The 22,089-nt window shown below is 44.3% G+C and overlaps 1 protein-coding gene across 1 annotated transcript; it reads left to right on the forward strand.

Moving 5' to 3' along the window:
• Window positions 1-2,288: 2,288 nt before the first annotated feature.
• TENT5C (terminal nucleotidyltransferase 5C) lies at window positions 2,289-10,854 on the forward strand. The gene is made up of 2 exons (XM_054188080.1): window positions 2,289-2,340; window positions 5,072-10,854. Exon 2 carries the CDS (start codon window positions 5,098-5,100, stop codon window positions 6,268-6,270), a length of 1,173 nt encoding a protein of 390 aa, XP_054044055.1. The 5' UTR covers window positions 2,289-2,340; window positions 5,072-5,097; the 3' UTR covers window positions 6,271-10,854.
• The last annotated feature ends 11,235 nt before the right edge of the window (window positions 10,855-22,089 follow it).

Genomic DNA, 22,089 nt, shown 5'->3' on the forward strand with positions numbered 1-22,089 from the left:
AACGTGAGCCTTTTATTAATACTTTAACATCTGTAATAGCAGTACGTCCTGCAGTTTATCTTTGCCTTTATTGGTTTCTAATGAATATTACAAATACACAATATTTTTCAACATGTAATTTGATTGCTGTTTGTCCAACAGAAAAGATACTGTCCAAAATAATCAGTTTTTGTCAAAAGACAATAATATTTGAGGCAGAAATATTCTTAAGAGGGGAGACCATTCACTGTTTTAACCTCCAAGTGAGACGTTTCCTTACTGGTGGTTATGGCTCCGTCATTTCTGGTAAAGCTTCTTTTTGAGTTCCCTATTTCTCTTTCTTGTTTTAGAAACACAGGAAAAAAAAATGTTGAGAGAGATCTGGATCCTCATGTCCAACTCCATACCACCATAGACAGTCATATTACGTATTTTCTTTTCTAGCTCCGTCTTGAAATGAGTTAGTTTTATTCCCCTCCCTCCTGCGATGCTCTGAATTCATGACTATCTCATCAGACAAAAAGATGGTAACTTGCCTGGCATCTGATTCTTGTGTCAATGTTGTCCTTTAAACAGCTCTTTTTGTTTCCTGTTATTTATCCCAATGGTGCGCTACCAGAGAAAAATAAATAAACAAATAAACCAACCCACCCATATTCCTGCTCATCTTTGGCACTGTTGGTGGAACAAGGAAAGCCTGTTTGTGTTTGCTCGGCAAAGAGGAGCTTTGCAGTTTCCTCTGATAAGGTCAGCTCTTCTCCGTGTGTGCAAAGGTTTCAATTCATTTTTCTTGACTGTGTATGACCAAAGAGCCTAACAGATGTGTTGGGCTTTTTTTTTCCCCCAATGCTTTATAAATACTTTTTTAGCTCTACTAGAAATATGTCAACTGGCCTGTCCTAGGAGAAGTTTTGCTTTTTTCCCCCCTCTACTGAGTCCTGATTATCCTACAAAAGGCAAATGCCCCTGGTCCTTCTCTTCTCTTTTGCTGAAACGTTGAAACAGCAGAAATTGTAGAATTTATCCCTGTGGTGCATGATTTTGCACTGCATACTATTAAACACCAGCCAATTTTTATCACTCTGTATGTCCAAGTTACTCATTGCTTCCTGTCTAATAGTTCCGTCCTCCTCCGTGTCCCCCGTGCCTCCCACAGCCCATCAGCTGTCCTTCTCAGTAGGGCGCTGTTTCAATGCTTTCGTCGCGTCCTTGCCAGCGCATCCATGCAGTTTTGATATGAACTCCTTAGTTTGGCTTGTTTCCGATGTGGCACCGTAGTAAACTCTTTAGGCGAAGCCTGGAGATCTTGGATCTGTGCTGACAGTTGGTCTGGCCGGGGCAAGGTACCTTTGGGAAAGCCATGCCTACTTCCCTATCTTGTTATTCCCTCGAAATCTTTAGGCCGTTGCTTTCCCTTCCCTGTGCAGTCCTATATGTACGAGGGGGATGGAGGGATAGAGGTGAGTGGGGGAGGGGGCTGCGGAAAGCGACCGTTGGGCTCCCCCCGCCGCCACCTGCGAGGGGGAGGCTGCGGGGCGAGCCCCCGGAGGCGGCGGGAGGCCGGTGACGGCTCGGTGGCGGGGGCGGCCGTTCCCCGGCCTCTTCCCCACCCCGATCCCCGCCGCGCTCCCGGGCCGAGCGCCCGGCGGCCCGAACGGCGGCCAAACCCGCCCCCGCTCCCCCGCAGCAGGAGGGCTGAGGCGGCGGCTCCCAGTGTAGACTGGAGAAGGGTGTCCCAGTCCATACCGGAAAAGGACAGGGGCTCCCAGTACGGACTGGGAAGGGATCACAGCTCCTAGTCCATACCAGGAAGGGGCTGTCTGCTCCCAGTATGAACTGGGAAGCTCACAATACGGACTGGGAAGGGGTGGCGGTCTCCATTGTGGTGCGGGAAGGGAAGGTCCCCGGACGCCTGGGTCCCCCAACTTGATCAGGGGTGGGAGGGGCCAGTACTGGGATCTTCCCAGTGCCCCCAAGTCCCTCCCAGTATCCCCAGTTTCAGCCCCGTCACTGACTGCGCTGGCTGAGGCTGCTCTCAGTTCTCCCCCTCATCCCTCCCAGTTACCCCAGTCCCCCTCCCAGTCCCTCCCAGTCACCGAAGTCCCCTCCCAGTGCCTCTCATTTCTTCCCAGTATCCGCAGTTTCAGCCCCGTCGCTGCCTGCCGCTCTCCGGCGGGGGCGGCCGTTACCGGTGCCACCGCCTCGCGCCCCGCCCGCCGGTTCCCTCACGGCGGTGGAGGGGGAGAAGGGGGCGGGGCGAGGCGGGCGGCGCGTCCATAAAGGGCGGGCGCGGGGGGCAAGGGTGGGCGCGCGCGCGCGAGGCTGGCGCCGTTGTTTCGGGGGTGCGCGGGCGCGGCTGAGGTGAGCGGCGGCGACCGGGACGGGACGCGGGGAGGGGGGAAGAGACGCAGGGTCGGGGGTCCGGTCCGGGCGGGATCGCTTACGTGAAGGAATCTCTTCGAGGCAGAAGCGCTTAGTAACGCTTTTTGGAGTTGCTGTCGTTGTTATTGATAGCGGTTTAACGGCGAGTGTTCCGCGTGCCCCTATCCCCCCCCAGGTGAGGGCGGGTCCCCAAGCCGGCGGGTGCGCCGTAGGCGTTTGCCCCTCAGGGCGCAGTAAAGCGCGCTCAGCTTCCCCTCTCCAGAGAAAACGCCTGGAAAAAGGAAGCCGAGCCTCCCCGGCCGGGGTTTGAAGGGGACTTGTGGCACAGGGGGTGCCGCAGGTGCGGTCGCATGAGCTTTTTTTAGGTGTCGTGTCAAATTATACGTCTGGGAGGGAAATCTCCATGTACTTCATCATGACAAAGGTGAAGGTGTGTTGTCCCTGCTGCTTCTGCCTCTGATTTGAGGCTTGCGTCCAAGTGAAGGACAACACTCTTTCCTCTTAGTATTAAAGATAGGTAGTGCCTATCTCGTCTTCAGAGCTGTTTTCTTCCCAGTGAGTGAGCATCTTCTTGTGACAGAAAATCTTATAGAAACAAGATCTATCTTGTGATAGAAACAAGAGGTGTGCTAACTGCTAGCATCCCAAGTATATTAAAGTCGTTAGGATCCTGTTCTCACTAATACAAATCTTGCAGAGTAGGCAAACACATGAGTGATTTAGGGGTGTGAGACTTCATAGGCTGACAGCCTGAGCATTAAACCTCCACCAAACTGGAAATTAAATACTTCGTCTTCCCCCTGCAAGGGCAGCAATACAGGTTGTTTTCCTAGATGTTCTCTTTGGTTCACCAAGCAGAACCAAGTGTGTGTGGGAGGGGTGGGAAGCACTGTTCCTAGTCCTTTCTGTTGCTCGGTGGGCTGCCTGTGTTTTCTTAGCTGCTGGGAAGGCTACAAATGGGAGGGAGGAGAGGGAATGCTTTCAGAGGTGGTAGCTTAAAACACTTGCACCTTAAACTAGAAGTTATAAAAGACTCTTATGTTCTTTAGTGATCTGAGGATTTAATGGAAATACAGTGGTTTTAAGATGAAAATGTACTTGAATGTGTTCAAAGTGCTTCAGGGCAGCTGCTGGCAGGTTTGATGCCTCTGGTTTTATGCTGCACTGCAGCCTTAAGGGCAGAGTTTGAAGAACCCCTTGGTTTGTCCTGGACTACTCATGTTGCGAATCACAGGTTTGTTTCCTGCCTGTTGGAGCTGATGTGACCCACAGCAGCAAAGCTTGTAACACAACAGCTCATGCTCAAGGGCAGAAGTTGCTTCCCCAGGAGCATTTTTACCTGAATGCATATTTGATCTAGGATTTGACTGCCTTCTGTAGAGGAGGTGACAGGTCAAATGAGCTATTCAAAAACTAAAAGCTAGAAGAGGATAGGCGTGAAATGACAATAGCTGCTCTTTGAATCTTGCTTAAAAATTGTTCTGTGTACTATGTTGATGAATGTTAGGAAACAGTATGGTTGGGTTTTAAATGACTCCTGGTAGGCAAGAGTTAAGTACCCTAAGTCTGACTAGTCTGACCTTGGCAGCTGCAGTCTTCACAAGTATTTGGGGCAGAAGGTGAGTCCTCAATTAGTCTGTAGCTGTCAGGAAGCACCTGGCCACAATAGAAACCTGGAACACTTAAAAAGAGAAAAGTGTATTAATACCACTTGGAGTTGTGTGACTGTAGAACATATGTAAGTATCTGCATACTTCAAAACACAAGCCACTTGAGCACAAGAGAATGATCTGGTCAACTGTGACAAGACTCTTTAAAAAGTGCAGAAGTTCAGATGAGGCTATGAGCAAGTCTCATCAGTGAGGTTTTTAAGTCCTGTGTTAAAGCATAAAGCTAACATGATGTGTGCCTTAACCTCATCTGAGTGTATGCTTGCTTTTACAAGCTTGTTTGCCCTCCAAAAACAAGCAAAAGGTCGAGGCAAGCATAAATATTTCCAAAAAGGTAGTTTGATTATGCAGTATGTCTGAAGAGTAAAAAGTTGCTTATGAACACAGGAACACAAATTGAATAGTTGTGTTATCTGACTTTGTAGCTGAAATTCTGTCCAGGATGCTGAAGTGCTGGAGCTTTTTGGAGGAGCAAGGTGTACTTAGCCCTTATCCTATGAGTGGTAGATGCTGGATGGTTAAGGAGAGATTTTTATGAAAAGGAAGAGATCTTGTGTCTCTGGCATAATTAAAGTGTTTTCAGTGGACTGGATCTCTAAGCCCTGAAACTAACACCTGAGTGTCTTCCACTGTTGTGCCAGTTGGAGGGAGCAGTTTGAGCTCCATGTATAATGAAACAAGTTCAAAGCTTAACTTTCGGAAGTGCTTTGCACTTATGGCTCCTCTGGCTTCAGCTGGTGTTGCAGATGATCTTTAACTTAAGTAAAGCTTATCTTTAAAATTATTGTCTTTGATAATTTCCCTTTGACACAAACTGCTTTGCTGAAGTACTTAACTCTACCTCACTAAAAAAATTTTGTGCCTGAAGCAGTAGAGAAGCTGAGTATCACTTCAGGTGAAAGGCTTGCTGATAATCATTAGTACATAGAATTTTCTTTCTAGTTTGTGTGCGTAGACAGAAAAGCAGAGCATAGGATATATCTAGGAAGCATAAACAGAAAGTCTGACTTGTGGTTTTTTTTAATTCCATCTCCCTGCAGTTTCTTTGGAGAAGAAAAATCTTAAGATGGCAGACAAAGGAAGTAACACAGACTGCATGTCATGCAGTGTACTGAACTGGGAGCAGGTCAGCCGTCTGCACGAGGTTCTTACAGAGGTGGTTCCAATCCATGGACGAGGTAACTTCCCCACACTGAAGATAACTCTGAAGGACATTGTTCAGACTGTTCGGAATAGGCTGAGTGAAGCGGGCATTGTGGTACATGATGTCCGTCTGAATGGCTCTGCAGCTGGTCATGTCCTGGTCAAGGACAATGGGCTGGGATGCAAAGACCTGGATCTCATTTTTCAAGTTTCTCTTCCAAGCGAGGCAGAGTTTCAGTTAGTTCGAGATGTGGTGTTGCGATCCCTCTTGAATTTCTTGCCAGAAGGAGTAAGCAAGCTAAAAATCAGTCCAGTAACACTGAAAGAAGCCTACATCCAGAAACTAGTAAAAGTGTACACGGAGTCTGACCGCTGGAGCTTGATATCACTTTCCAACAAACATGGCAGGAATGTGGAGCTGAAGTTTGTAGACTGTATAAGGCGACAGTTTGAGTTCAGTGTGGACTCTTTCCAAATCATACTGGACTCCCTGCTCTTTTATTATGACTACTCAGAAACCCCCATGTCGGAGCACTTCCATCCAACTGTGATTGGGGAGAGCATGTATGGAGACTTTGAAGCAGCTTTTGATCACCTCCAGAACAAGCTGATAGCTACCAAAAATCCTGAAGAGATCCGAGGTGGTGGGCTTCTGAAGTACAGTAACCTCCTAGTACGGGACTTCAGGCCCATGGATAAGGATGAGATCAAAACATTGGAGCGCTACATGTGCTCCCGATTCTTCATAGACTTCCCAGACATCCTGGATCAGCAGCGTAAACTAGAGACCTACCTCCAGAACCACTTCTCCAAAGAAGAAAGGAGCAAATATGACTACCTCATGATTCTGCGCAGGGTGGTGAATGAGAGCACAGTCTGTCTAATGGGACATGAGCGAAGGCAGACTCTCAACTTAATTTCTCTGCTAGCTCTCAAAGTTCTGGCAGAACAAAACATCATCCCTAATGCCACTAATGTTACCTGTTATTACCAGCCAGCACCTTACGTTAGTGATGTAAACTTCAGCAACTACTATCTTGCAAATGCTCCTCTGCCATACAGCCAGTCCTACCCCACTTGGTTGCCTTGCAATTGATTGTTTCTCTTGAATGGAGGCTACTGAAGGCCAAGATGCTGAGTGTATATAGACAAGAAATTAACTGTCAGTTGGAGGTTTTCTAATGGAAGCATGACTGCATTGGACTGTCCATTTCCTGGTGTGCAGTAGGACTATGCAACCAGGTGACCTGCTATGAACCTTTCAGTATATCTCTACAAATGCCAAGAAGCCTTATTATCTCTTCATTAGGAGAAGAGAAACAGCAGACAAATGTTAAGAGGAGTAGTTACAAAACTCTGTACTAGTTCTGGAAGTGGCTATTAACATGATCTAAGTGGAGTATTCAGTAAACTGGGTTAGTAAATAGAGGAAAGACTGTAAAATATCTTAGGTGGAGCAGAAGCCACTCTTGGAATAGCAGCAAGACTCTGCTTTCTATTGCCTAACCTCATTACTCTATACTTCCTCAGTTCAAGTTCTGGCCAACTTTCTATTGAACTAATTGTGCAAGCGTGGGCTCGTGTCATGCTTGGGCTGCTTTTACTTTCTGCCTGTATAGAACTGGTAACAGTACAGATACTGCCTACCTTTTAGAGGGCCTAAATGTTGTTCCCTGTAGTACCTAGAAATATATGCTCCAGCTTCCAGTTTAAGATTAATTTCTTGCAAGTTGAAGATGGATTATTAAGTCTATCTCTAAGGCATAAGCTGTCTAAGTTTTTCCTTGAATACAAAAATTTGGAAGGTGGCATCTCTAAACATGCACCAAAACACAATCTAAAACTTGCTAATGTGAAAAGTCCTTGAAATGAGAAACTGAAGTCTTAAATAGAATTGGAACGACAGTTTGAATAGTTAGGATGGAAAAATACTGCTAAGTCCAGGCTCAAAATAAAGCCTTTCCGACTGCATCTTTCAAAACAATTTTTGGCACAGTTGGAAAGTAGCACAGCTCTTACACTGAGGTCTGGCCCAACTTTCTTCCTCATAGGTCCACAGTAAGCAAAAAAAAAACCAAAACCCTCCAACAAAAATCCAACCCCAAAAACCTGAACCACTGTAAGTTGCAGGATGATGTGCACTCTTGCCACAGTATAAATTCCTAAAGTGCCTCCTAAAATTAATTTCTTCTTGTACAACTTCAGGCAGGTCCTGAAGGCCTGTGTCTATCACCACTTAAGGGTTGAGCTTACTGGTTTATCACTATCACCTGGTCACTGCATGAGATGGTATTTTGAGTGGTTAGAGTCAAATTTTTCCTCTTTACTTGTCTTAACCTACACTTGAAGAAGTATATAAACCCTAAGCAGAGCTCTTCGCAGAGGTTGTATGTGGTGAAAGTCTGCCCCTGTCTTCAGAATAGCCTCTGGAAGAGTAAGAACTCCCTTGGAGGTGTGGGGGGCTGACCTTCCTGAAGGGTATGCGCTGAACTTGCTGCTTTGAAATTCCTGTACTTCATAAGGAAGGTTAAAAATTCACTACTTATGTATATAGCGGTGTTAGAAACTGGTGTATTAACTGGATGATTATCACTGAATTGCATTAGTAAAATACATATAGCAAATGATCTTGAGTTTCCTTTGCTTAACCAGAGAAGTAGACTAGAAAGGCAAATCTTAGAGCTATTTAATATGTACTGGTGCACTGTTTAAGAATACTTGTTTGCTAAACCTTTTTTAATGACTTCTAGCTGTCTCTGCAAGCTTGTGAGACCAAAGTACCTGATCAAACAAATGACTTAAGTTTAGAAGGTAAAACAGAAAGCAGGTGAAACACCCATGCATGGTTGCTGTCTGAGGTGGAAACAATAGCAGTGTAGCACTTAAATGGCAGTAAAAAACCCTGCCTGTTCCTTGTAGGACCAAAACCTTCTAGTTACTTTGCAAGTTCTCTCACTTCTCATAACTACTTCATAAAGACTGCCTCAATAGAGCAGCGAGGCTGCCCTTTTGTTCAGAATTCTTCATTTAGCTTGGGAAGGTGGGGAGGGATACAATCCAGAAAGCAGACTGTAGCCAAACATGCTTTAGCTTAACTTTTTGAATAGTTTTGTAAGCAACTTCAGTAGCAAATGGACAAATAATTTGGTGTCTTCTGTTGTGTTTTTTTTTTTTTTTGATTAAAGGCTTCCTGAGTAGTCAGCCAAAGTAGCTAAACTTGAAAGTGAATCCAGCCTTTTTCATTAACTGTGGCTTGGACTTGCTGTAGATTACAGACAAGGCATCTCACCCAAGACTGACTATTTGGAAGGCTTTTTAAAAACTAATATGATGCCAGTGTTATCATGCGTGTTAAACTTAGTGCAAGCTTGCTGCTGGAATGCAGACCTAGGCGTAACTAACTTCTGCATGCAAGGCAATACTTGGCTTAGTATACAGTGTTACTAGAAAGAAGGAAGTGTTTTGTTTAGGCATTTGTAATTGCTATCGTCTGTTAAATAGATGTTTTTAGACCCAACCTAAGCTATACCCATTGCAGAAGTAAACTGTTGCCTAGAGGGACGTGCTTGATTTGCATATCAAATAGCTTAGACTCATGTATCTGTCTTGTGTAGTCTCATGGCTTATCTTTAAAAACTGTTCCTGTGCACCAGCTCATGTGGAAGAAGTAATCAGATGCCAAGGAGGAGTCCTCACAAGCTTCAGACAGACTTATATTTTACTAGTCTTTGAATGCCTTGGCTGTTGAATATCAGGCCAGGTGCATCTAATGGAAAAGGAAGTGATAGAAAAAAGGGTCTAACAGATTCCTACTGAGATGGAGCTATGGAGAATTTAAGTTTCCTGCCATAAATATTGTGCTTTTGGTAAGGTAGCTTGTTGCTGAGTCCTCTAAGGAAACTTTATGTTGAATGGCTGCTCCATGAACCGCTGGCTTCCTGGGTTTAAGCTTTGCAGGACTGCTGTGTTTCCTATCCCTCAGGTTTATGGTGGCCCTTGTAGCGCTTATTCTCATGTTACTCCTTGCTAAGTAAAAGTTAATAGTGATGACCCTAGGCCAAGTCTAAACTGCCTGCTTGATTGATTCAGTCTCCCTTCAGTACTTAATGATGCCTCTGCAAACCTGCTCTATCCTCTTGCTCACTTGTTTGTCAAGTGGAGGTTAGAGAAAGACTGCTTCACACTATTACCTTAACACATTCCCGCTGGGCAGTGGCATCAAAACAAAGCTGCAGTAACACGAGACTGCAAGTCTTGTATCAGTGCATCATTCCTCAGGACTAGGCTTCTAGTAAACTAGATTGTGCAGTTTAAAACAGCTGTTTTCTTCCTGTAGCTCATAAGCTCTGCTGGGCTAAGCCAGTCTGAGGCTAAGCATCTGTTTTCAATATTTATTGCCAAGTCCCCCTTGACTTACTGTTTATTGGTGTGACTTCCTCATTGTAAGATAGGTTATTTTTTTAATTTAATAAAGATGCTACCAAAGAGACCTAGTAATATACTGGATTTTAGTCACTTTGGTAAAATCCCTATGCTGATCCATGGTCACTGAAAAGTTGTAAGGTAAAGCATACTTCATACTCCCTCAGCTCAAGATCTAATTCTTGCTATGTTTGTCCTCAGCTAGTTCAGTCAATAGCTAAGCTGGAGGTTGAAGACTACTGCTTGCTTTTGAGTAACCATTTTTCAAAAGGTTCTCACACTTTAACATTAATATCTTGTCTACAAAGCAGTAGGTAGTATTTAAATCTGGTCTAAATACCTAAAACTTTTTATTGGAATTCAAAGACCCATATTTTGGGATTGAGTTATAGGGTTCAGCATTTGGTATGTTTTGTGCCTAGGCTTTGTGGGTTTCTGATTACTAGAATAACTACTGATGTTGGTAGTGATCTTGGCTTGTCACTATATGAGTGCTTGGGGAAAAAGCATCTTAGACAATTTGGACAGATTGCTTCAGTTAAGCTGTCAGTGTACTGATGATACTTGTTTACTGTCCCCCTCACTCAACTCATTCAGTCAGGGTGCCATAATTGTTAGGCACAGGAATAAACAATAAATTGACCACAGTCACTGGCAATTTGGTCTAATTTGGGCATTGGGAGAGCCAAATGGATAGTAATACTTCTAGCCTTTGCATATAAGTCTTACTCGACCATTTGTTAAATATGGTGAAGTATATTTCATGTATGTTCTTTAATTTCAATGAAACTAGTTATAAGGTGAGATGCTGGGCTATAGTTGTAGAAGCTTTGGGGGGAATGGCTGGAACACTGGTCTTTCTCACTTGTATTAGAAGAGAAAGCCACTCACTGAAGTCTCTGGATTGGGCTTGTCTCTTTCTGAATAAAATTGCACTTTCTGTTGAAATTTAGAAGGCCTTTTTTCTATTTTTCTCTTATATTATTTTTTTACTATTAAAAGAAGTCAGCTCTTGAAAAGTCTGTCTCATACTTCTTTGGATGAAGTGAGTTTTTTGTTGGTTTTTTGTTTTTTTTTTTAAGCTGGCAAAACAAGGTACTAGAAATATTTGGATTTGTGATGAGCCCAAATGAGGGATTGGTCACAGTAACTTTGTCTACTGTTCTTCACTGTGGTGTTCACTTGTCATTCTTGGAAATTGGGGTTTGGACCTTAATGATTCTGAAATTCTTGTGCAAATAAACTTAAGCTAAACATTGCTTGCCTCAAATAATTCTTGTGTCTAAACAGTGCTGAAAAAGTATTTGTGGAGCTTATTGGCCAATGTGTGTGCAGGTACACTGAGGAGGGAGAAATAGAGATGGAGTACACAGTGATACTTGGTTTTTAGATGTTACTCTTATGTTTAGATGTTAGCTCTTCTTCCTTGTGAATGTATACACCTGCCTCAACTTACTGAAAATTAGTCAGTTAAGTGAGGTATGATTCAGCTTTCACTGACACTATAGTGACAGTTTCTAGAGAACCATCTTTGCACTCTTGACTATTTCCTGGTCTCGATTTGACTCTAAAACTTGTCGAGGCACAGTCCTATGCCTGTTAGATACAAGTGTCTGGTCTGAGCTAGAGCCTCCCTGTCTGTTCTGTGATGCACTCCAGTTTATAGATGCACCCCCCCCAAACAGGGGCCCTCTGCATAACTCAACTCATGAGCCAAAGAGGTGTGAAACAAAGTCAGCAATTGCTGTCCAAGTTATTTACAGTTTGGAAATCTCTGCTTTCACTCTGTACTAAGAGCTGATGCTTCTACATACCAATGGTCAATAGGACTTGAGCAGGTCAAAGCTAAATAAAAGCTAGGAGCATGTGGCACTCTGCTTGCTGCTCCTCTTGCTCTAGCATCAGAAATCATAGAATTGATAGAGTTGTAAGAGACCTTAAATATTATCTTGTTCCAACCCCCCTGCCATAGGCAGGGGGATATCTTCTCTGGACTAGGTTGCTCAAAGCCCTGTCCAGCCTTGCCTTGAACACTTCCAGGGACGGGGCATCCACAACTTCTCTGGGCAACCTCTTCCACTGCCTCACCGTCCTCACAGTAAAGAATTTCTTAATATCTAATCTAAATCTCCCCTTTTTCAGTTTAAAACCATTAACCCCTTGTCCTGTTGCTTTACTCTCCAATAAAGAGTTTGTCCCCATCTTTTCTGTAGGCCCCCTTGAGGTACTGGAAGGCTGCTATAAGGTCTTCATGGAGCATTCTTTTCTCCAGGATGACCAACCCCAACTCTCTCAGCCTGTCTTCATAGGGGAGGGGCTCCACCCCTCTGATTATCTTTGTGACCCTCCTCTGGACCTACTCCAGTAGGTCCGCGTCCTTCTTATGTTGGGGGCCCCAGAGCTGGATGCAGTACTCCAGATGGGGTCTCACCAGAGTAGAGGGGCAGAATCACCTCCCATGACCTGCTGGCCATGCTTCTTTTGATGCAGCTTGGGATGATGTTGGCTTTGTGGGCTGCAAGTGCACATTGCTTGGTCATGTTGAACTTCTCACCAACCAACGCTCCCGAGTCCTTCTCCTCAGGGCTGCTCTCAATCCGTTCTCCACCCAGCCTGTATTTCTGCTTGGCGATGTCCCAACCCACACGCAGGACCTTGCACTTGGCCTTGTTAAACTTTGTGAGGTTTGCATGGGCCCACGTCTCAAGCCTGTCCAGGTCCCTCTGGACAGCACCCCTTCCATCCAGTGTGTGAACTACACCACACAGGTTGGTGGTGTTGACAAACTTGCTGAGGCTGCACTCAATCCCAGTGTCCATGTTGCTGACAAAGATGTTAAACAGAACCAGTCCCAGTACTGACCCCTGAGGAATGCTACTTGTCACTGGTTGCCACTTAGACATCAAGCTGTTGGCCGCAACTCTTTGAATGTGGCTATCCGGCCAATTCCTTATCCACAGAGTGGTCCATCCATCATCCCGGTCTCTCCAATTTAGAGATCTGGATGTAGTGCGGGGCAGCGTCAAATGCTTTGCATATTCATAAGGACTGTGCACATTCATAAACGGACTGCAAAAAGCGTGCTTGCTTCTAGTCCTCTTCAGAGCTCAGACAAGCTCTAGCCTGTCAGATAAGCAATGCTGGAGAAATTCCAGTCTTCAGGACCTTGTGGCACCTGCAGTGGAAACTTCAGAGATTAGCAGAGGCAGTGATTCCATGGAAGTAATCATGAAGCTTGTATAGTCCCTTTTCAAGATGTAGTTGCTTCCCTCTGAACTTACATGGAGACCTGATAATGCAGCTGGTCAGCATAAACCGTCTGCTTGTCACCTGAAACTCCCTACATCAACTCCTCAGTTTGTCTCATCATAAAAGCTTCAGAGTTATTTTGGGTAACATCCTTAAGTTTCTAGAATACCAAACTTAGATCTGCAGGGTTTGATACTGAAACAGCAAAACAGCTATGCTTAAGCAAGTGGCAGTATGTACTCTTTCAGTTCCATAAGGAACTTAAATAATGGTAAAAATTGAGAGGAACTAAAGAAAGATGTTCTTACTCTATCGCTGTTGTATTGCTAGTGAAAATTCAACTGTAAGTGCACTGTTCTGTTGTGCTGCTGGAAGCCAGCCTTCTCCATGCTGTGCAAGATGAACTCAGTCCTGTGATGGGGGAGTGAGAGGCATTGGGCAAATGGTACTCTAAAATGTTGCCATTGTTCTGGCAGATGCACCTATTTACCTGCTTTCTTCCGTGATGGAATATGGCATATTTGATATTTTTGAAATCAGAGTACTCAACGTGCCCTTACAGAGGCAGAGTAGATGCTCCTGTGAGAGAAACAAAGGTTTCTTTGCACGCCTGCTTATTTTGAATATTGCTTACTATGTGTTTAATGCACTAATATGCTAACTACCTGAAGTTGCTATTATTAGCAGTAAAATAGGGTTTGTGTTTATCCAGCGACTTAAAAGGGAGACTTATCAAAGGGTGTAATATTAATATGTCACTTGAGTGTGGGTGTTAGACATAGAGATTGTGTTTTGATGCAGTAGCAGTGCTGTAATCTGTTCTGCTTCATCTCAACAAGAAAACAGAACTCCGTATCCTATAGGCAAGACTGCTCGGTGAAGGGAGCAGTTAACCTGCCAAACCTTAGTAATTTTCCTAGGAAGAAAGAGTTGAGTCATCATGCTGGAAAAAGAGAGTCTTGCCAAGAACTGTGTGCAAAGCAGCTGCTAGATACTAAACTGGTGGTTCACACATACGTTAAGGAAAGCTATACTACCTACTCCAGTGTTATCGCGTTGACTCTGGGCTGGGTGGTTTAGTAAACCCACAGGAACTAGTGGTCTAGGCTGGTTTATCCATCAAAATACTGTGCTGAGCCTTCATCACTGATAAGTAGAGCAGGAGACAATCCATGACTGCTTCACTGTTTGGAGAATGGAGAAGTGCAAACTCTTGGAGAGGTCTGGACAAGACAGAGCACAAGGAAGCTGGCCAGTCTAATCTGATCCATAATGATAGCCCCCCTGTCACTGATAAACCCCTTTAGGCAGCCTGCGTACTTCAGGAGACCCCCAACAAATGTCCAAGGCCTGAACTGCTTTGGGGAAATAATCTGTCCCTGTGTGTTCCCAGCGGGCAAGTGACAATTTGGTGCTGTAGAGGTGGTCTCACTGCCAAAGCTGGAAAATTTCCCTGCTGATGTTAGGTGGTTTATTGTGGTCTGTGTTTCAGCATGTGAGTGACGTAATCAGGCAATTCATGGGCTCTTATACCCCTGAAACATACGTTAACATAATTCTACCTGTTCATGTAGGAAACCTGCTTCAGAAAAGTGTGCTACTGAGGGATTATACTGATTGCACCTCAAGCAAAGGGAAAATTGTCTCCCCTGCAAGAGAATGGATCCAGTCACTGTCCTCATGCAGCAGTTCGTCTCAGTGTGTCGGATGTGTGGCACACAAATTGCACCCACAGGCTGGTCCCTTTGTGGATGTCCTCCTCGCGTCAGAATTGACCATCCACCTGCAACAATTGCCTTCTCTACTCCCTCTCTATCGCTTACCTCAATAACTTATTCTGAAAGCTATATCTCAGTGTGCCTCACAGAAAATTATTCAATCTTGCCCTAAAAGTGCTCAGTAGTGGCAATTCGTCGTGTACTTGGAGAATCTGTTCTAATATTTGATTGTGGTCATTGCTGAGAAATTCATTTACATTTCCACATTGGTCTTTGAACTGCATCTTCGAGCTGTGGATTGCTGCACCCTTATCAACAAGGCTGAGAAGTCCCAGACTGTCTCATGATATCCACTGATCCCTTCAGCTCTTGGATGAACTGCGGAAAATGAGCGCTTGAAGCTTTATGTTGTATATATTGGATGCGGAAGCTGGAAACCTTTTATTCTGGAACTTCATTGTTCCTGTGCATCTCATGACCCAGCACCAGTTGCTGGCCCAGTGCTCTGCGTACCATGGATAAAAACTAGTGCTAAGATTTCCTCTCAGTTTTTTGATATTTGTGTCCACAAACCGTGCCCACTGTTTTTGCCATGGCAATATGGCATGCTGAATGCTCATGCCAAGTCGGTTATTCACGGTGATATCAAAGTCCGTCTGCTGCTTCTTGAGGCAGCCTCTCCCATCTGGTGTCAACAACATCTGTGCTCCTGGTTTCCAGATGTAGTATTTTGCATTTGGTGGTATTAGAAAAACATTTTGCCTGAATCCTATGGGCAAATAGTCACAATGTTGATGGATGGAGTAACTTGTCTTCTTCACTATTTATTATCGTATTGCCTTAAGTGTTGTGTGGTGTCTGGAGATCACAGAAGTACTCAGAGTTTTGCGTTGTTCTTGCATACTGAAGGGTACACAAGGTTGTTGGGGGCACTTTGAAACCTGCAGGTGTTTTAAAACCAGCGTCAGCACAAAGTACACAAAGGTACTGGACGCAGGCTATTTTGGGAATATTTTTCCCCCTGCAAATACAGGACAGAGAGAGCAGAGAAGGCTTGACAGCAATTCCTCCGTCCTTTCCTCTGCACCCCCATGTCTAAAACACTGTGGTGACAAGTATCCCTGGGGCACAAGTTCACAACATGACTGAAGTGAAGATCTCCATGTTTCTGCTCTTGCCATCGCATCTGTTAGTCATCACAATCATCTGCCTGTCTGTTTTACTGCTCATGTGGGGCTCCCCAAATGTTGTGCAGCCCTGACTAATTGCCAGGACTGATGTAGCTCTCTAGACTTTATGAGCTCCCTTCCACTTTCTCTTCCTGGGCAGCTTTTCTTAAGAACAGGGGAAAGTAAGTTATTTTGGGGAAGAGAGCCTGCCATCAATCCCACCGCCCAAATTCCCTGCGACACTGGTGGGAGTTCGTCAAATGCTACGAGGGATTTGCTAATAGCCTGGCAGACCCGAGTGGCTATGGCTCCTGTGTTATAGCAGTCCGGCTGCCCAGCTGCGCTGGAGTATGTTTCCACAGCTCTGTTCGATCGGTGGGAGCAACACGTGCAGATGGGGCTCAGCCTCTGGCAGCAAATTCATGGAGTTACTCCAGAGAAGTGCTGCTCACGAAACACGGCATCTGTTTTGGAGCAGAGGAAACTTTGAATGTGGAGTAATATTCCAGCTAAGTCTCTGCATGCTTCAAATAGGTGATTAGCCTCCTTCCTTGCAGCATTTCTCTGATAGAAGGAGGATTCCTATATACTACCATTTCCTGGACCAAAAAAATGAGCCCTGAAGAGGGGAAAGCAGCACACTTAGGTAACACAGGGACTTGCTGGCAGGGCCAGGAGTAGGTATTTTGGAAGCCCTGCGTATTGGTGGGGTGGGAAGGGAAGGGGAGGGGTGAATGGTACTGGGACATTTCAGAAATCGAATAGAAGGGTGCGGGTGTTTAAATAACCACACAGATGAACTGGGGAACCGCAGTTTTGAAGTACCATCTTCTCACAGTCATGTCCGATTTAAAACTGCAGCAGCGTGCCAGCAGAACTTGCAGAGGGGCTGTGTTATACCCATGTTTAAGGTGCTCTATACATGTAATTTGTAACTTCTTGCAATACCCAATTGCAATAGAAAATAACGGGGGTAAACCTACTGTTCTGTTACCGTGTGTTACACCCATGGCTCTCCTCAGCAGTTATGGTGCGAAGTCTGGCCTTTGGTATTTTCAGCCATATTTTTGTTGTCTGGTTAGAAATCCAGGATTGCTGTATGAGTACAATTGCAGCTATGGTCAGGAGTTTCAGTTGACCAGAACTTGAATTTTTGTTTTAGTTGAAATACCAGTTGGAAACATAGATTTAGTTAAAAAAATGAAATATCTTTCATAAATAAGAGTTCGTTAACTAGCAATGTGATATTTGACAGAAGCGGTCTTGCCTTTAACTGTAAAACTGCTTGTGATGTTACGACTTTTAATTCCAGAACAGCAGCTTTTACTTTGAAGGCACTTACTATCTGATTACTGGTTTGACTTACTGCTAATAAAGAATAGATGAGTAGCGAAAGGGGCTACAGTTCATCTCAGGAATCCTTTGACCGACTTGCAGTATTATAACACTAGCTCATTTTCAGAGAGTTTATGTCCACTGCTGGCAAACCCTCCAGATCACAGACTTCATGGAAAAGTAGTAGCAGTACTGCTGTAATCCATTATATTGGTCTGTATTTGAAAAAGAGAAAAACCATAGAAAAAAGCAATTTAAACCTCGTTTCTTTATGATGACTGATCTGGAGGCTGTTTTAGGCATGCTTGATAGATTACAAACAATGTTTGATTTATAAGAGGGACCGTCTCAGAGGAGGCTATTCATTGCTATATGTATTACATTGTAATATGTCGCAAATAGGCTGCAGTGTAATAGCACTGGCTCGTGGAACTGTTTGAAACAGCCTGACGTAAACGGCTCCATTTTATACCCATTGAAGTGACATTGCTTTTAAAAATGACATCAGAGGACTGAGAAACTTGTAGAAAGACGTTTTAAGGTTCGGGTGGCCAGAGCTGTCTGGAAGCTGGTGGTGCCTGCTCTGCATCTTGAGGAGAGGATTTCTGTGCACGGGCCGTTTCAGAGAGGACCCTGGGGCACTCAGCGCTGAGCAGCAGCGCGGGGCCCTTCAGTCTCCTGCTGTATTCACTGCATAGTGATGTGAATTGAGCATCAAGTTAAATCTTACCTCAACGACATGAATTAAGCGGCACATTAAACCTTACCTCCAAATTTACTCGGGCTCCACAGCAACCTAACATCCTTTTTTTATTTTTCCAGTGGTTTAATTTCCTTTTTATTTCCGTAGCAATGGATTCTTGAGAATCCAGACATGCCGGAGCGCTGGCACATTACCTAGGCTTTAACCAAATCTTCATTCTCACAGTACAGAGTTAGCAGAGGACTGAAGCACTGAGAAAATAAGGTGTAAATATTGTATAAATGTTGTAAACAAACGTGTAAAGAACTGTTTTTTAAAGCTTAAAGGACTCTCATTATGGAAAATATTTTTAAAGAACCAGTATCTTACTTTTATTACATAGTTATCATTTTATTTTTTCTTTGGGTAGGTGCCAGTTGTACCCTGGCTCCCAGATTATCACCTGGAGATTCTGGTCGTTGGTGATGAATGCAGCAAAATGTAGGTACGACCGTTATTCAGGCCTATGTTTTGCTTCTTATGCTCCACTGTGAAGACCGTTTTTTCTTTAGAAAAATCATGGTGAAATATTGCACAGGCTCACAACAATATTTTGCTTTCATGAAAGATCATTTCTATAAATTCTTTTCTAAAAATAAATGCATTGGAGCAAGCCTAAGAGTTTATTTTGGCCGAGGGCTCCTGACATACGGCCACGTAAAATAAGTTGCTGATAGCATTTCATACAGCCTTGTGTCCTGAGCCCAGGGGGTTACTGTGAGACAAGGCAGCCTGTGGTGCTGGTGCCTGGCTGCAAAACCTGTCTGGTGCGTTTTTGCTTGTCAACAGTTTGGCCTGGTGCTAGCTGGGGTCCAAACTCAGCCTCTGGTTAGTATTTACGGCATTGCCTCTACAAGGGGCTGGTGCACCCATGCATTGGCTGAGGTCAAGATGGCATGGTGGGTATGAGGTTCAGGAAAGAGAAAAGCTGTTGTTTGTCGTGTCAGGCATACCAGAACAAGCTGTAAGAATGCGATGGTTTATGTGCACGTGCTCTTTGTTGGGAATACATTTTGGAAACCTGTGTCCAGCCTTGTCCTCTCCTGACAAGCTGTGCTGTAGTGCGAGATCACTGGGGTCTAAAATTGTCTATGTCTCTCCTGTGACTAAGAAGAAATGCTGGAGCGACTGGCTCAGATATCTACACCACAGACAACTGAAAAAGGTCAAGTAGAGTCTTACCTCAAACTGCCAGAAATCAGACAAAAATACCAGGAATTTTCTTCCCAGCCCACCGAAGGCATTTCTTCCCTTCTTGTGACTCCTTTTTTGTGATGACATCACTGGTCCATTCTTGCAGGTTGCTTGAGTCCCCTTCTCTGCTCTGTGTGAAGCGGGGTGTTAGCAACTCTTCCAGCCAAAGACCTGCAGGGAGCAGGGTGGAGACGTCTCCTGCAGGGAAGACAAATCTTTACATCATCTGTCTTCCACTCTCCCCTGAAGTTGAGTGACCCACTTGTCTTGGCTTTTGTCTTTTCCACGCCTGTGCATGTGCCAGAAATCCCTGCTGCGATGGCAGAAGCAGAGGGTTCAGGGGGAAAAGTCTGACTCAGAGACCAGAGCTCTATCAGAGGAGAATGATTCACATACTTTGAGCCTGTTTAACCCATGGTCTTAATAATTTTTCTCCAATTATCTTTGGTCCACAGTTGGGTGAAGTCATTGTCAGCCCTGTGGACTTCAACAGCTCCCCTGTTTCCAAGTAAAAATGACTCTGCAATTACTCCAAAATGACTCCAAAACATTTAGGAACCAGCAGGAGAAAACCAGTCAGTGCTGAGAAGTGGCTGGTGACCATACAGGTGAGACTAGTTCAGCCAGGAGGGGTTCAGGGGTCTGGAACCTGGTCTGGAAAGGGATTTCCAAGAAAAAGTCTTCAGGATGTGAGATGGGGTGTTCCTGCTAGTGGTTTGATGTGACATTTCTAAAAGCCTAATACCCCAACAGGGGGGAATCCTGAGTAAAAAAGATGGGAAGAAAACTTTGTGGAGGAAAAAAAATGTTTTCAAATGGGGAAAATTCTTTGAAAATACATTTGATAGCCAAAGAGCTATATTTCACATTCAAGAGAGGTTTAACTGAAAGCCATTGTACTGAACTACAACGAAGGCAGCAAGTAGAAGCAGATATGCAGAATATTAGATGGCGGGGGGGGAAACAGTAATAGAATCGTTTAGGTTGTAAAAGACCCTTAAGATCATCAAGTCCAACTGTTAACTTCACTCTGCCAACTCCACCATTAAACCATGTCGCTAAGTGCCATGTCTACACATCTTTTAAATACCTCCAGGGGTGGCGACTCAACCACTTCCCTGGGCAGCCTGTTCCAATGCTTGACAATCCTTTCAGTGAATAAATTTTTTCTAATATCCAATCTAAACCTCCCCTGGTGCAACTTGAGGCCATTTTCTCTCATCCTATCGCTTTTTGGGAACTGAGACTGACACCCAACTCATTACAACATCTTTCAGATGGACCATCCTGAACGAAACTGTGACATCTGAGGACCCTCACAAGTGTCTTGGTGGAGGCCAGACTTTCACATGCAAATGGTGTTGGCGCAGTATTTGCTGCCCAGTGTGATGATTCCAGTTTTGAATGTGGCTTGTACAACTGGAAATATTCAAAAGCCATCTGGACATGGTCCTGGGCAACTGGCTCTAGATGGCCCTGCTTGAGCAGGAGCCTTGGATGAGATGATCTCCAGAGGTCCCTTCCAACCTCAACCATCCTGTGATTCTGTGAATCTGGATAGATCAAACAAGTCACATTGCTAAAGAAGAAATCTTCCTTTATGATAATGAAAAGGTGATTGTGCACACTTTCTACTTTTTACATGGTAGTAAAAAAAAACCACACGGGGAAGTGCTCCTTAGAACAGTTTTATGTGGACAGCTTTAAATAATTACAGCTTTGCAGAAGAGCTTTCTAGAACCATCTTTATACCTGAGAGTCTTTTTTTCTTTTGTTCCTACAGCAAAGTTTCAGTGCTGGGAAAGGGGGAAGGTGAGGCATGATGTGTGTTGGGAGGGGGAGTGTGTTACAGTAGTTCCTTGAATTTCAGTCACCTTGGCCTCAGAACTTAAAACAGTGGTGGACTGCTTGAACTTTTTCTTCTGGTGTCATCTCTCCTCCTCTTCTCACTTCCCTGCCCCACATAGAAGAAACAGGACATGGTAGATCACTGCACTGAGCAATGAGGCTGGTACATGAGAGAGACTTTGCTTTACATGCTTGGCATTCTCTGCCTGCTTGAGAAATAAAATGGATTTGGAGCACAGAAAACCTTGTTCTGAAATGTTGTAAGGCACGAATCTTTGAAAATGCTTCATATACATGCTATCTGTATTTTAGACTGACACAATGCTTTGGAGAATGTAACTCAAGGCTGTAAAGGCAGTGTTCCCATTAGGAAATATACATGAAATAATTCATTCTTGAACTTTTGTCTTCAAAGAGTATTGAAAAGATTTCTTCCTATGTGTTTAGTGCTATGGGTACTAAATGTCACTGGTGATGCAGACTTTTTTAAAGAGTAAACAAAACAAAGTTATTCATCACTGATGTTCAGATCTGTGATGCTGTCTGTAAAAGGGAACGTATGTCCTGTTATTTAACTCCTGCCCAACTTAGCCAATAAACTTTATCCCCCAAAGTTTCTAAAGCAGTTCCTGCTACCACCAAACCCAGTTCACTTCATCCTAAATAAATATTGCTATTAGGGAAAACTTCTGGCTTTAATTTCTCATTTTGGAGAAACATGGGCTCCACAGGTAAGAGAGAAGAGAGGCAAGCATGTAAAAGCCAATTTTTGGGCTCCGATAAGTCATTCCCCTCTGATTTTGTCTCTGATTAATTGCCTCAATGAATGAGCAGTGACTCATTCTACTTGTGCATGCCTGCTGTGTTCTTTGGGCGAATCCCTGAATCATTTTCTATTAATCCCTGCCACCTTTTATGCACATCACACACCTGTTCAGCAGCTGCATGTGCCTGTTTGGGCCATTGATAAATGGCCCACCCCTGCCATGTGTCTCATTTTATGGTTTGTATTCATTCCCAGAGAGAGGCCTGGAAGGATTGTAATGGGAAATGTCTGTAAAGAGGCCGGCTTGTTGAAATCTGTAAGGGCAATTAACTATGTATCCTTGCAGAAGCAGTTTTCTGAAACTCCTCAACCCTTACACTTTCCCCCTGCTTTTCAGGCTGCTGCAAAGTTCATCAGGGCTCCTTCTCCTTCAGTGGCTAGGGAATTTGGTTTGGAAAACAGACTGAGTATG

This window comes from Rissa tridactyla, chromosome 1 (assembly GCF_028500815.1).
Source record: "Rissa tridactyla isolate bRisTri1 chromosome 1, bRisTri1.patW.cur.20221130, whole genome shotgun sequence".
Classification (NCBI taxonomy): domain Eukaryota; kingdom Metazoa; phylum Chordata; class Aves; order Charadriiformes; family Laridae; genus Rissa; species Rissa tridactyla.